The sequence below is a fragment of the Lonchura striata genome, chromosome 24, assembly GCF_050655825.1.
Source record: "Lonchura striata isolate lonStrDom1 chromosome 24, ASM5065582v1, whole genome shotgun sequence".
In the NCBI taxonomy this organism is placed as follows: domain Eukaryota; kingdom Metazoa; phylum Chordata; class Aves; order Passeriformes; family Estrildidae; genus Lonchura; species Lonchura striata.
The window spans coordinates 9,781,701-9,795,751 of NC_140726.1; the positions used below are offsets into that span (position 1 = coordinate 9,781,701).

General features: G+C 43.6%; 1 protein-coding gene across 3 annotated transcripts in view; it reads left to right on the plus strand.

Annotated features, from left to right (window-relative positions):
- The window catches only part of KMT2A (lysine methyltransferase 2A), a 41,673-nt gene that overhangs the window by 9,169 nt on the left and 18,453 nt on the right, over positions 1-14,051 (plus strand). For 2 of the 3 annotated variants that reach the window (XM_021530101.4, XM_085560334.1), the window contains exons 3-16: positions 136-2,801; positions 4,067-4,244; positions 4,605-4,839; positions 5,871-5,935; positions 6,455-6,826; positions 7,429-7,502; positions 8,116-8,244; positions 9,100-9,213; positions 10,348-10,494; positions 10,747-10,842; positions 11,630-11,750; positions 12,610-12,723; positions 13,060-13,244; positions 13,821-13,994. In XM_021530101.4, the coding sequence (XP_021385776.3) occupies positions 136-2,801; positions 4,067-4,244; positions 4,605-4,839; positions 5,871-5,935; positions 6,455-6,826; positions 7,429-7,502; positions 8,116-8,244; positions 9,100-9,213; positions 10,348-10,494; positions 10,747-10,842; positions 11,630-11,750; positions 12,610-12,723; positions 13,060-13,244; positions 13,821-13,994 (4,670 nt within the window). The remainder of the gene's footprint in view (positions 1-135; positions 2,802-4,066; positions 4,245-4,604; positions 4,840-5,870; positions 5,936-6,454; positions 6,827-7,428; positions 7,503-8,115; positions 8,245-9,099; positions 9,214-10,347; positions 10,495-10,746; positions 10,843-11,629; positions 11,751-12,609; positions 12,724-13,059; positions 13,245-13,820; positions 13,995-14,051) is intronic. The other variant, XM_085560335.1, reaches the window with a different exon arrangement.

Below are 14,051 nucleotides of genomic sequence, written 5' to 3' on the forward strand. Positions count from 1 at the left end.
TGATTATCTGAAATGTTTTGGCAATGCATGGGCAGCATGAATAATACTGAGTAAATACTTGTGTGACCTGGGTAATGCTCATCCCACACTTGGAGAAATTTAATATGTTCCCTGCATTCTCTGTTTCCCTCTCAGTTAAATCTAGTCCACGGAAACCTCGCGGGAGGCCCCGGAGCAGTTCTGACCGAAGTTCAGCTGTACTGTCAGACTCTTCATCAGTGTGTTCCCCTTCAAGCAAGTCTGAAACCACATCCGTGGAGAAAGTAAAAAAGAAGGAGTCAAAGAGTGGGGAAAAAAGACGAGGAAGACCTCCAGCACTTACAAGTGTGAAGTTCAAATTGTCACAGGAGAAGGACACATCAGACATTCAGAAGGGTAGCAAAGAAGAAAAAGAGAGTCTGAAAAAAATCAAAAGATCACCATCCACTACATTTCAGCAAGCAACTAAAATCAAGAAATTAAGAACTAGTAAGCTTTCCCCACTGAAATCTAAATTTAAGCCTGGGGCAAAACTTCAGATTGGGAGGAAGAGCGTTCAGATTGTGCGCAGGAGAGGCAGGCCACCGTCCTCTGAACGTTTAAAGACTTCCTCAACTTTAGTCATAAACTCACAGCTGGAGAAGCCCCAGAGGATTCGCAAAGAAAAGGATGGCACACCGCCTCTCACGAAGGAAGAGAAGGCTGCTGTCAGACAGAGTCCACGCAGGATTAAGCCTGTTAGGATTATACCTTCCACCAAAAGGACGGATGCTGCAATTGCTAAGCAACTCTTACAGAGGGCTAAAAAGGGAGCACAAAAAAAGATTGAGAAGGAAGCAGCCAAACTGCAGGGCAGGAAGGGGAGAACCCAGCTCAAAAATATTCGACAGTTCATCATGCCAGTTGTGAGTGCAATCTCATCACGGATTATCAAAACACCCAAACGGTTTATTGAGGATGAAGACTACGATCCTCCTATTAAAATATCCAGACTAGAATCCACACCAAACAGCAGGTTCAGCACTACATCTTGTGGCTCCAGTGAAAAGTCCAGCGCCGCTTCTCAACATTCATCTCAGATGTCTTCAGATTCCTCACGGTCCAGCAGCCCCAGCGTGGATACATCTACAGACTCCCAGGCTTCTGAGGAGATGCAGATGCTTTCTGAGGAGCGAAGCAATACTCCAGAAGTTCACACTCCCCTGCCTGTTTCTCAATCCCCTGAAAACGATAACAGTGATAGGAGAAATAGAAGGTTTTCGATAACAGAAAGAAGTTTTGGCCAGAGGACTGCAAAAAAGCTGTCAGCCTTACCAAGCATGCCTCAGCAGCAGTCCTCCTCCTCTCCTCCTCCCCCTTTGCTCACTCCCCCCCCACCACTGCAGCCTGCTTCGAGCATCTCAGACCATACCCCCTGGCTTATGCCTCCAACCATACCGTTAGCCTCACCCTTTCTTCCTGCTTCTGCTGCGCCGATGCAAGAGAAACGAAAGTCAATTCTGCGAGAGCCAACATTTAGGTGGACCTCCCTGAAACATTCCAGGTCAGAGCCACAGTACTTCTCATCAGCAAAATATGCCAAAGAGGGTCTAATTCGGAAACCGATATTTGATAACTTCAGACCCCCGCCGCTAACACCGGAGGATGTTGGCTTTGCATCTGGCTTCTCAACACCAGGTGCAACAGCTCCCACACGCCTCTTTTCACTTCACTCTGGAGCCAGGTTTGATATGCACAAGAGAAGTCCTCTGCTGCGAGCGCCACGATTCACGCCAAGTGAGGCCCACTCCCGGATCTTCGAGTCTGTAACCTTGCCCTCGTCAGTCGGCCGCACCACCACAGGGACCTCTGCCACAGGCACGTCCTCTCGGCGACGGAAGAGGAAAGCGTTCAGCCCCATCCGATCAGAGCCCAGATCTCCTTCGCACTCCATGAGGACGAGGAGCGGAAGGCTTAGTACCTCTGACCTGACAACTCTCACCCCTCAGTCTTCTGTCTCTTCCTCATTAACTAGTATTTCAGTTAGTTCTCTTGCCACTAGTGCCTTAAATTCAACTTTTACTTTTCCCTCCCATTCCCTATCGCAGGCTGGGGAATCAGCAGAAAGAAGCCAGAGACCAAGGAAGCAGACGAGTGCTCCAGCAGAGCCTTTCTCATCTGGTAGCCCAACTCCTCTCTTCCCCTGGTTCACATCAAGTCCCCAGACAGAGAGAGGCAAAAACAAGGACAGGGCAGTAGAAGAACTCTCCAAAGATAAAGATGCTGACAAAGGCCTGGAAAAGGACAAGAGCAGAGAGAAAGACAGAGAGAGAGAAAAGGAGAACAAACGGGAGTCAAAGAAAGAGAAAAGGAGAAAAGGGTCAGAAATACAGAGTAGCGCTGCCTTGTTTCCTGTAGGTAAAATGCCCAAAGAAAAAGTCAGTGAAGATGCTGCAGCAACATCATCTGCCAAAAAAACTGCCGGGCGGAAGAAGTCTACAGCAGTAGATACCACAGCAGATGTTTCCACTGCTGCTCTGGCAGATATGACAGCTGTCAAAACCAAAACATCCAAGAAAGGTAGAGGGGGGCTGGACAAATCAGACCTGGACCTCAGCCCCACTGTGCCATCTTTGGAGAAGGAAAAAGCTCTGCGTCTTTCTGCTCCTTCATCAAGCACTGTTAAACATTCTGCTTCCTCCATCAGTTCTATGTTGGCTCAAGCAGACAAACTGCCAATGACTGACAAGAGGGTAGCCAGTCTTCTGAAAAAGGCAAAAGCCCAGCTGTACAAGATTGAGAAGAGCAAGTCCCTCAAACAAACAGATCAGCCAAAAGCACAGGTACTTGTTCTTTCAAGTTGTTTTTTTTTGCTAGAGCGCATCTTACTTTGAACTTGTCCTGAAAGTCACTTAAGAGCTTTTGTATACTGAGCCTGGAGAATTAATGTGCCAAGTTAGGCAGCTGTTAGTGCAACAGATGGCAAACAACCCAAAAACAAGAAGCCCTGGGCAGATGCTGAGGGGAAGAGGGAGCTGCTGTGTAGTCAGCTCAGAGGGGAGCTGCATGCATTTTGGAGACCAATACAGCATAGCTGCTTATTGGGTTTCTCTGAGCAAAGCAATTATCTAGAGTAATACTCACTCTAAAAAGTGCAGTTCCAGCAAAATGCAGTGTCTGTCTTGGCCTCGAGGTTTCTTGGGGGCCCACATCGAGCATAAAGTTGGCTTCTGAAGGAAAGTTGTTTCTTGATCTTTCTATTTTTAACTTTATGCAGTGATCTCTCACTTATAGGAGGGAGGAAGATCTATTGGAATTTTCTATCTGATTTGGGGAACTGCTTCCTACCACTTTGCTCTTTTCCCTCTTCCCCACCCAAAACCACCCTTTTCTGCAGTCCTCTTTACCTGCCAGAAAGGGAGGTGATATATGTTTTCAGGGAACACTTCTTATTTAAACTTCTACTTTTTATAACAGCACTAGTGTTGAAAATCACCAGTACGTATTTCAAATCAAGAAGCCTGCAGCTGTTTGTTTCTGAACTGAAGATGCCCATGCACTTGTACAACTCAGCCTGGTGTAGCAGAAGCCCAGATTCTACAGTTGCGTATTTGGGATAGTTTGTTCAGTGGGAGATATTCCAGAATCTTACCAAAACATGGAAAATTGCACTAAAATGCTCAATTTGTTTAGCATCTCAGTGAACCCAAGTCCCTCATCTGAAGCATCAGCAACTGCAAAGCTCTCAAACAGCCTCATCTGTTACTGGCTTCTGCTGGATCAGTCAGCACCAAGTGCTCTCCAATTCCAGTGGACTCTGATTTTTTTTAATGTCAGTGTCTTGATAATGTGGCTTCATGAGCAAACTGGCTTTCCAGTAGTGGATGGAGACTTACCTTGTAATTCCAGTTGAGTCAAAACTCTTGTTCTCTTGCATTTATTCTTCCTTGGATAACTGAGGCTTAGAAGGCCAAGTCTGTTTTTATCCTGATTCTTACAATCTGCAAGCTAGGATACAATTTGCTTAGAAGTCTCTATCACATGTTTCGCAGTCTCATTTTGGTAACTTTCTTAGGAATACTGTCTGCTCTCATGTTTTGAAATCTAGGGGCAAGAGAGTGATTCATCAGAAACATCAGTGCGAGGACCACGAATAAAACATGTTTGCAGGAGAGCAGCTGTTGCACTGGGCCGCAAGCGAGCAGTGTTTCCTGATGACATGCCCACTCTGAGTGCCTTACCATGGGAAGAGCGGGAGAAGATACTGTCTTCCATGGGGAATGATGGTGAGTTAGGATTTCTAGTTTTCATCGGTGGGTCCATACAAAGTCAGCTTCTGTTGACTGCTTTAAATGAGGACTAAAAGTGATTAACAAGGGAAAGTATGTTAAAGAGCTCTGGGCTCTATTACAGTGCCACTCAAGCAGGGTTAATCCTTTAAGCTATTAGGAATTGTGTTAAATATGTGTGTTTTGCACCAAACCTGTGTTCTGCCGAGGGGCGTGTGTGCATACACATGTGTATGCACACAATCTCATGCATCTGTGTGGCTCTGCAGATGAACTTAGCCTTCATGGGCTAAATTATACACTCCCGAATCATTCTTTGACATCAGAAAATTCACATTAGAAATGTTCTTTTGGTAGATAAGTCATCGATAGCTGGCTCAGAAGAGGCTGAACCTGTTGCTCCACCTATCAAGCCCATTAAGCCGGTCACCAGAAACAAGGCACAGCAAGAGCCTCCGGTGAAGAAGGGCCGGCGCTCCAGGCGCTGCGGGCAGTGTTCAGGCTGCCAGGTTCCAGAGGACTGTGGGGTCTGCACTAACTGCCTAGACAAACCCAAGTTTGGTGGGCGCAATATAAAGAAGCAGTGCTGCAAGTAAGTGTGTCTGAGAAACTGTTGAGCTAATCCCTGCTCTGAGCGGGATAAGTGTACCCATGCTCTGGGCCAGGAGCAGCAGATTTGCTGTGTGTCATGGGCTTGGACTGAGCTTGACCTGGTCTGAAGCTTGATCAAAGCAAGGGGCTATAAACAGTTGGAGAGTCAAGACCACAATTCAAGGTGCAGTAGTTATGAATTCTTTCTCTGGAGTTCTCTTCTAGTTTATTCTGCTCAGTTTGATGGAAGTGCCAGAGTATTTGGGATTGTTTGGTGTAAGAGCTATGGCTTTTGTTAGGCAGTACAGAATTTTGCAAGGAAGGCAATATGCACATAAATATTTATCTCTTATTCTCCTGGACTGCATTTGTTTTCAAGCTGGTGTTTACTTAGCTTATCTACACACTTTGTATATCTATGGGTTAGGGTTAGGGTTGATCTAAGCCTGGATCAAAGGTGTCTCTGGATATCATTAAGAAATACCACTCTTCCATGATTTCTTCTGTCATTTTTTATACATATCACTTAGACTGAAATTTTTCTTTTTTTAATTGCGGTATTAAATTTGTTTTATCAGAACTAGATAAACTGTCTGAAAGGGCACCAGCTAAAGTTGCACCAGTAGATTGTTGTGGTATAAGAGCTATATATAAGCCTTGCTCTGAGAATTGCTGTGTGAGAACACTCTGCAGACTGGAAGGAGTCTTGCTCTCAGCAGCTTTGCCCAGGCTTTGAGTTGGGTTTCAGAGCCATGAGCCTGCTACAGGAATGGAGGCAGAAACAAAGCCTGGCCGAGCCTACAGAAGACATTTTATGCCAAGAATAACATAAATAGGGAATAAAGTTGAATAAAGTTAGCAAAAGTCTTGGTCCCCTAATCCAGTCCCATGCCAAGAGTACTTGACTTTGTCTGAACAAACGTAGTGTATGTATTGATAATGTTATTTTCAGTTTTTGATGTTGAGTATTTACAGACTGTCCTCTTAATGTTCCTCTTTGTTCTGATTTCATGACATGTTCTTTCTTTTTAGAATGAGGAAATGTCAGAATCTACAGTGGATGCCTTCAAAAGCTTATCTCCAGAAGCAAGCTAAAGGTAGGCTAAAAGACTTGCCTTGAGTATAGGACAAGACAGAAGTTTTTCTTTTCACAGGTTTTGCTCTCTCTGGTGGTGTTTTAGCTACACTGAGCTTATAAAGCTGGGAGCCAACCTGCCTGCACTGTTGGTGGCAGGTGCGGGGGGCAGGAGAGATGTGAGTACTGACAGACATTGTACATGCCAGTGTCTTTCAGCACTGGACTCATGCTAAGTGGACTGGTATGTTTCCTTCCTTTTACTTCCTTTTTCTTCCTCACAAAGTCTGCTCTCAGCTCTGAATCTGTGTTATTGCAGGAGAGTGTTGCTTATTGCTGTTGCAAAATAGGGGCCCTGGGTGTGAGAGAACATGGATTGAAGTACAAGCTAAATTTATTTTTTGAGTAGATTTTTCTTTGGTATGACAGAATGATAAAGTTCTGAATCAGAGTGTCTGTATCCTTGTTTTAAGAGAGCAGCAAATTATTTGAAGTCACACTATTTTGTTTGTGTTGCTTTATCTGTGCTTCTTTTTCTTAGCTGCAAAAAAGAAGGAGAAGAAATCCAAGACAAATGAGAAGAAAGAAAGCCATTCTGGAAAAAACCAATTGGACTCTGGACAAAAACAAGCTCCTCAGGCTGTTGTACCAAGAGAAGACAATTCTGGGAAGAAGAGCAATGAGCCTGCCCGTAAGCCTGTGGAGGAAAAGCATGAGGATGGAAATTCCTCCGCTCCTGTGTCAGAGCCTAAACAGGTCCCTGCATCTGGTACCAGAAAGACTGGCAAGCAGATGTCCCAGCCAGTCCAGCTCCCTCCTCCTCAGCCACCAAGCTCAGGACCTTTGAAAAAAGAAGCACCTAAACTTAGCACTTCTGAGCCCAAGAAAAAGCAGACTCCCCAGCCAGAAATAGGTAAATGGGACTATTTATCCTCAATACATTTGAGTCATGTTAAGTAACAATACTGCTAATAGCTGGTGCATTTTAAACCAAATGAATGCTATATGGTGTGTTGAAATCTCAGCAGATTATTTTGGAAATTTTGCTTCCTTGTTGAGCCACGGTGTATGTTAGGGCAGGGAGAAAGATGGCTATCCTGGTTGGGACTCTTGAGTTGTACAGTCATGGCAGTCTTGAGGTGTATTTTCAGAATTGTTGTGTCTATCAACTTCCCATTCTGAATGTGAAACCAGGAGGATCTAATCTTTTACTACAAAAGTATAGTCCACTGTTGTATGTAGTGCAGAGCAGTGTGAACAGTCACCAGCTAGGCAGCTCTGGGATTTCTGTGGCTTTGCAGCCACAATACTCCAGATTGTATGCAATGCAAGCTTTTCTTCTAGTCGTGCCTCAAAGAAACTGCTCATAGCTGGGGAGGTGCAGCCACAGAAGAGGGTGGAAAAGTTCTAGTTTAAAACTCATCACACATTACCCAGCTGATTTTTTTCCCTTTTCTTCTCTACAGGTGGCTGTTAGTTACTTGAAATACTCATAATTTTTCCCCCCCTTCCTAGGCACAGAACAAAGCAAACAGAAAAAAATTGCTCCCCGTCCAACTTTCCCTGTGAAACAGAAACCAAAAGAAAAGGTGAATACTGTTTTTTATACAGTCAGTAAAATCTCAAGCACCTGAAACTTCTGTCTAGAAATTAGAACCATATTGCTTAAGCCTTTGCAGATTTTTTTATTTGGTTCTTAAGGATGTTAGGTTTTCCCTTGTGGCAGTATATGGATAGCAAAAACCGTAGCCTATGCCTAAGATTCAGTTCAGATATTTCTTTGGTATCTAAGATTTGTGTATTGGAGGGTGGAGGCTAGCTTTTCTGTAAAAAATACAACTACTTTTGTCTCAGAAATAGCTCAATCATGGAAAAAAAAAGAACTGTCTTAAGTAAACCTGAGGGAGAAGTGAGTAGAGCCTGTTTATACCCAGAGTTGCCCCACTGCATCCACAACCAACCCATGCCTTGATGAAAGAACAATGTGATGGTAAAGCACATGGAATTAGGACTGTACTTATGTATGGAATGCTCTTAGGGAATGGTTTGTAGAATGGTCACTTCCTTGCAGCTTTGTAATACTTGTTAATTTTGTGCTGGTTCGGGGGTTTGTCTGTAAATTATTTGTGGTATTGGATGTAACTGCTGATTAAGTTCTGATGTCCAGAGTTGGGATTAATGCAGGCTCCTTTGCTTGACCAGGAAAAGCCCCCTCCTCTAAGCAAGCCAGAGAGCAGCACACTGAACTTACTCAGCACTCTGACTAACGGCAGCAGTTCCAAGCAAAAGCCACCTACAGATGGAGTCCACAGAATCCGAGTGGATTTCAAGGTAGAGGACAAAATGTTTTAAGTATTTGAATGTCCACTGGCTTTCAGACACTGGAACTAGAGTCCCCTGAAAGTGCTGGCAATAACTGCTGAGTTTGTGTGTCCGGTACGTTTCGAAGGGAACTGCCAAAATAGGAGCTTCATGACAAATCACTTGGTTGATTTTTAAAAGCTTGTTATGCCTTTTTTTTCCTTATAATTAGAGTACTGGATGAAGAGACACTTAAAGCTTTAAAACCTTAACTGTCAATGTGTGAGGATGAGGAAGAATTTGAGGTTTATGAAGAATTATTCCATTAAGATGGAACTTTAAAAGCTTACCACAACTTGAGCCAACAAGATTTGGGGAAAATGTTAGTAACTTGTAATTCACAACGTCTGGGGTATATCTGGGGTTTTAAAATGATAATTCATGTACATTTCTGAACAACAGTGTTGAAATAATAATAAAATATTTTTCTAATAATTTTTCAGTTCATCTATAAGTGTTGATACTGGAGATCATAGTGAGATCTCATAAGTGTTTTATACAAATATGGAGCTTTAATAAAGTATAATTCTTCTGAAATTTCACTTCTAGTAATACTTGTGCAATTGTGAAAAGCCTTGTCCTGTTCCTTAGGTTTGCTTTCCCTAGAAGGAAGGCTCTAGCATGCCACTGAGTGCTCTCGGCAGGAACAGCGCCGAGGTGTGACTCTCCCAGAATACACTGTAAAGTAGACTGAGGTAGATGTTGAAATTATTTCAGTTTGAGGCATCTTAATCACAGGCCCAGAACTGAACAGTGGCTTGAGCATTTTGTAGTGATGTTGTATTGCCTTGTTCTGCATGGTGATGTGTCCTTTTGTACTTTCAGGAGGACTGTGAAGTGGAGAATGTTTGGGAGATGGGTGGGTTAGGCATCGTCACCTCGGTACCTATTACTCCCAGGGTGGTGTGTTTTCTCTGTGCCAGCAGTGGACATGTGGAGGTAAAGCATTGTGTTCTGCTGTTGATGACTTAATTACAGCACTGTATTGTTACAAAACTAAATAAATAAAAATTATAATGACTTTAATCCAGAAGAAATTAAAATAATACCTGTAAATCTGTCCTTGCTAGAATTTGTCCCAGATACTAAAGTGCAAGGTATTTAAAATCAGTTTGGAAACCTCAGTGGTGCTTTTTTTGGAGTTGTATGAGTTGAACATATTTGAAAGCACCCATATCTCTAAATTTGGGAACTCAGCATCTGATGTAAAGCATGATTTTGCTCTCTTTTAACCTGAAATAAGAAAGACTGCCCAATGGTGCTAACAGATTTTAGTCAGCCTTGACTTTTCCAGGTGTGTCCATACCTGCCAAGAGCTGTAAACTGTTACAGCTCTCGAAACTGGAAAGGTTCTGGTGCTGCCTAAAGAGCTGGATTGAGATGTGTTAAGTGCATTTCCTGGTTTAGATAGGTGCCTTCTCAGCATCTTCAGACCAGCTGACATGGGTGCTATTGCTCTAGGAGGGTCTGGGTTCTGATGAGTGGACAGGGGAAAAGGGGGTTAAGTTCTGGATGTGGACATCAGTGCACTTGAGGTCCACCAAGGCCTTGTGGGGCATGGAGACATCCCGTTCCTAGTCAGGGGCCCCCAGGGGACAAATTATTCCCATGTCTCCTGTGAGCTTGCTGTTTCTGTGCTCTGAGGGTGATTGTTTTTCTCCTATGACCAACCTTGTACAGGATACAGAGAAACTAGAAGAGCTTTGTATGGCGAAGTGGGCTGAACGGAGGGAGAGAGACTCTCTTTGCTCTGCATGTCCCCACTTCATGCACCAAGTGTGTCTTCTGGTGTAATTGGCTTGTAGTACAGAGAGGAAGTGAGGGGGAGAGGTTCTAAGAGCCCTATAGGCCTTTATAAATGCTCAAAGCACTTAGTTAACAGGTACCAGACTCCCAACAGGCTGTGAGTTGTCCAGTTGGTGTTTGGGTTACCTGAAATACAGAGTTTCCCTCCTAAAATCTTGTTCTGTCAGTTGTAAAGCAGAATTCAAAATAGTTCGGAGCACAAACGGGCTGGTTTGGGAACTTGGAGCAGTTTCTGCTTTGCTAAAACCTGCCTCTCCCCCCTTGCAGTTTGTATATTGCCAGGTCTGCTGTGAGCCCTTCCACAAGTTCTGCCTGGAGGAGAGCGAGCGGCCCCAGGAAGATCAGCTGGAGAACTGGTGCTGCCGTCGCTGCAAGTTCTGCCATGTCTGTGGGAGACAGCACCAGGCCACCAAGGTACCCCAAAACCACTGGGAGACCCAGCAACACCCCCACTGCTCCCAGGGCTCCTCTGGATCCAGAGGTCGGCCAGCAAGCATGTGCCAGGAGCAGAGTCTCTGTGTGCTGGGGAGGAGGCCTCTTGAGTTGCTCCATTGCAGCTCCTTTCTCGTGACCTGAAAGGGGGATCCAATAAAAAATGACAAAGTCCAGAATTCTGCATCCCTTTGCAGGGTGTCTGTACCAATGTTTTTTCCCTTATTCCTGTAGCAGTTGCTGGAGTGTAACAAGTGCCGAAACAGCTATCACCCTGAGTGCCTGGGCCCAAACTACCCAACAAAACCCACCAAGAAGAAGAAAGTTTGGGTGAGTGATTTTTATTTATTTTTGGATAATTCATTTATTACCTAATGGTAATGCCATGGAGCAGAGCTCTGCAGGTGACTTGGTCTGATGTGCTTCCTCATCTCTTCAAGGCAAGGTGCCTATTGCATCAGAAGGTACATTTGGAAATAGTGAGGTGGCTGGTAGATAAGATGCTCTGAGAAAGCAGAATTGTTAGAGAGATTACCCCTTTTTTTAGTTGTAGTAAGTCGTAAGATCACAGTAAGTTTTTTGGACATAGTCCTATAACATGGAAGAAGGTCTTTAAAATGGAAGTATTTACTTTGTTAACAAACCCATTGATACCACTATTGAGAGACAATTTATTGAGAAACAATTTGGATTAATTTGCTAATTTGTGTCTTTCAAGGTTTTGTTCTAACAAGTGCCTGTAGTGTATTTCTTACTAAGACCTTGTGTATGTGTTTCCTTCTACAATGTACAGAGTTTAAAAACTGTTAAAGTAGGACTATGTATTTTAGATCAGAATAAATGTCACAACTACATCTGTTTTAGGTGAGGGAAAGGTGATATTTTTTTCAGTGCAAGTATGAAGGACAAAAAACTATACTGTGATTTGGTTTAGTATTTTTTATTGTTATATTCTCACCATCTTACTATGGAGGAGGTGAGCTCGGTTCTTTTCAGTGAAAGTTTCAGCATTTAAAACTCTGCACTTATGAAATAATAAAAATTATGAAATGTGTTGAAAGCACAAAAACTGCTAGATAAAAGCAAGTAATTCTTGCCAAATGAATTCTTTTTCCAGATATGTACCAAATGTGTTCGCTGCAAGAGCTGTGGATCAACAACACCGGGCAAAGGATGGGATGCACAGTGGTCTCATGACTTCTCCCTGTGTCATGATTGTGCCAAACTCTTTGCTAAAGGTACATATAGTTGTGATTTTTTACAGCAGGAGCTTCCTCAGCTGCTTGGGTTTGAACCAGCCAGTGTGAGTGGGCAGAGGGCTAGGATGGCACCTGTTGTGGTCTGACACGGAAAAAGAATTCACAACATTCAATAAAAAAGTTACATTTTCATAAAAGCACTGGCATTGTGCCAGCTTCAAACCATAACAGCACCGGAGCTGCCATGGTCTGGGTAGCAATGCAGGCTGGTTGTAGTCGAGCCTGAAAGTGCACATAACAGTTCAGAGCCAGGATCTTACATTGTGCAGTGGCTCACCAAAGTCACCACTACTTTATTGTCAGAGTTTGGAGCTTTCAGCATGTAAACACTGCCATCTAAAGGAAGTATTACACATCTGTTGGCCCAGGGTTCCAAATAGCAGATGAAGAAAAGACATTTTAAAAGACTTCTGATGTAAAAGCCATTTAAAAGCAAAATTTCTATGGTAAAGTGGTTGTTCCTTGTGTCAGTTGCTGTACATGATGCCTTTGAACCTCAGAGAGTATTCTGAGGAAGAACCTTAGGATAGAAAGTCTTGAATGTTCCACCTAATTTCTTGCCTGTTAGTCATCTTTGTCCTTTCATTTTGCTCTTGCATATAGTATTTTGTTAGTCTCGCCGTGCCCAAACAACGACTGTCCAGCCGTGGAATTCTAAAGTATTTGGTGGTCTTCCAAAGTTATTTCTTGTAGCCTTGTAACAGTAGAGGGAACTGTGCTGGCAGTTTACTGGGAGGGGTGTTTGCAGCTGCTTTCTTAGCACCTCAGTAAGTAACCACACAGCCTTTAAGGTGTGTTTGGCACCCAGACTTCTGATAAGATCCCATTTTGTTTGCAGGAAATTTTTGTCCTCTCTGTGACAAATGCTACGATGATGACGACTATGAGAGCAAGATGATGCAGTGTGGGAAATGCGACCGCTGGGTCCACTCCAAATGTGAAAACCTTTCTGGTAAGGAAATCCTCATCCCCTCAGTACTGAAGAACATGAGGCAGTGACTAGACCAAAGCAATCAAGTATTGGACCTTTCTACTAGAATGTTACTTTAACACACTTGCCTGTTGTGACCTACCTGAAAAATGCCTGTGAAGTAACAACAGGTAAACCTGTGCTAATACCAATTACATCCTGAAAGCACAGGATCCTCAAGGGCAGTGTCCCTCAATTAGCTGTACAAGGGGCTTTTGTTATATGAAAAGTCTCAGGCAGTAGGTGCAGGGCAGGGATTTTTCCTGTATCCTTCAGTAAAGCAATTCAGATGGTTATCTTGTCTTCTTTTGTCTCCAGATGAAATGTATGAGATACTGTCCAACTTGCCCGAGAGCGTTGCATACACCTGCATTAACTGTACAGAGCAGCATCCTGCAGAATGGCGCCTGGCACTGGAAAAGGAGCTGCAGATTTCCTTGAAGCAGGTTTTAACAGCCCTGTTGAATTCCAGAACCACCAGCCACTTACTGCGGTATCGACAGGTAAGCTGGAGCCTGTGCCCTGTTGGTGTTACTCTGGCTTAAAGTATACGTGGCATTCAGTTGAGTTCTTGAGGTGTTGCTGTGCCTCATACTGCAGAAGCGTCTGCATTATACTTGGAGTAACATGTGCTGTGATTTAGTTATATTTTTGTTCTTTTGTTGATTCCTTTGCAAGCAGAGAAGTGGGTATCTGTGATACAACTTGGAAGCTGAAAGAAAAATAGGGCAAAATTCTTCAAGGAATTGGAGGATTTAGCTCTGTGATGATGAAGATGCTTTTATGACAGAAGAACAGGATCTTTGTCTTGAAATATGCACTCAGAAATAAGATTTCTGAGCAATGAGTTTGATCCTTATGCCTGATAGTTCTATCCTGCTGTGCACCTTACAGCAGAAAGCTGGTTAAGAGCTTTTCTTTGTTGCCTCTATGTTTTGGACAGAAATTCAGAACTCAAGTCTCCTTTCCTTCACATTAGCGAGAGTCTTTGGACCAATAAATGGTCTTGGGAGAGTATCATCAGGAGCAGCTGCATTTCAGTAGTTAACATCCCTCTGTCTCCTTGCTGGTGTTCACAGGCAGCAAAACCACCTGATTTAAATCCCGAGACAGAAGAGAGTATCCCATCCAGAAGCTCTCCTGAGGGTCCCGATCCTCCTGTCCTAACAGAAGTCAGTAAACAGGAGGAGCAGCAGCCTCTGGATCTGGAAGGAGTGAAAAGAAAAATGGATCAAGGAAGTTACACTTCTGTGGTATGTCAAAGTTGTCATATTCTGCTCTATTACTAGACACTGTGAATTGCTTTATCA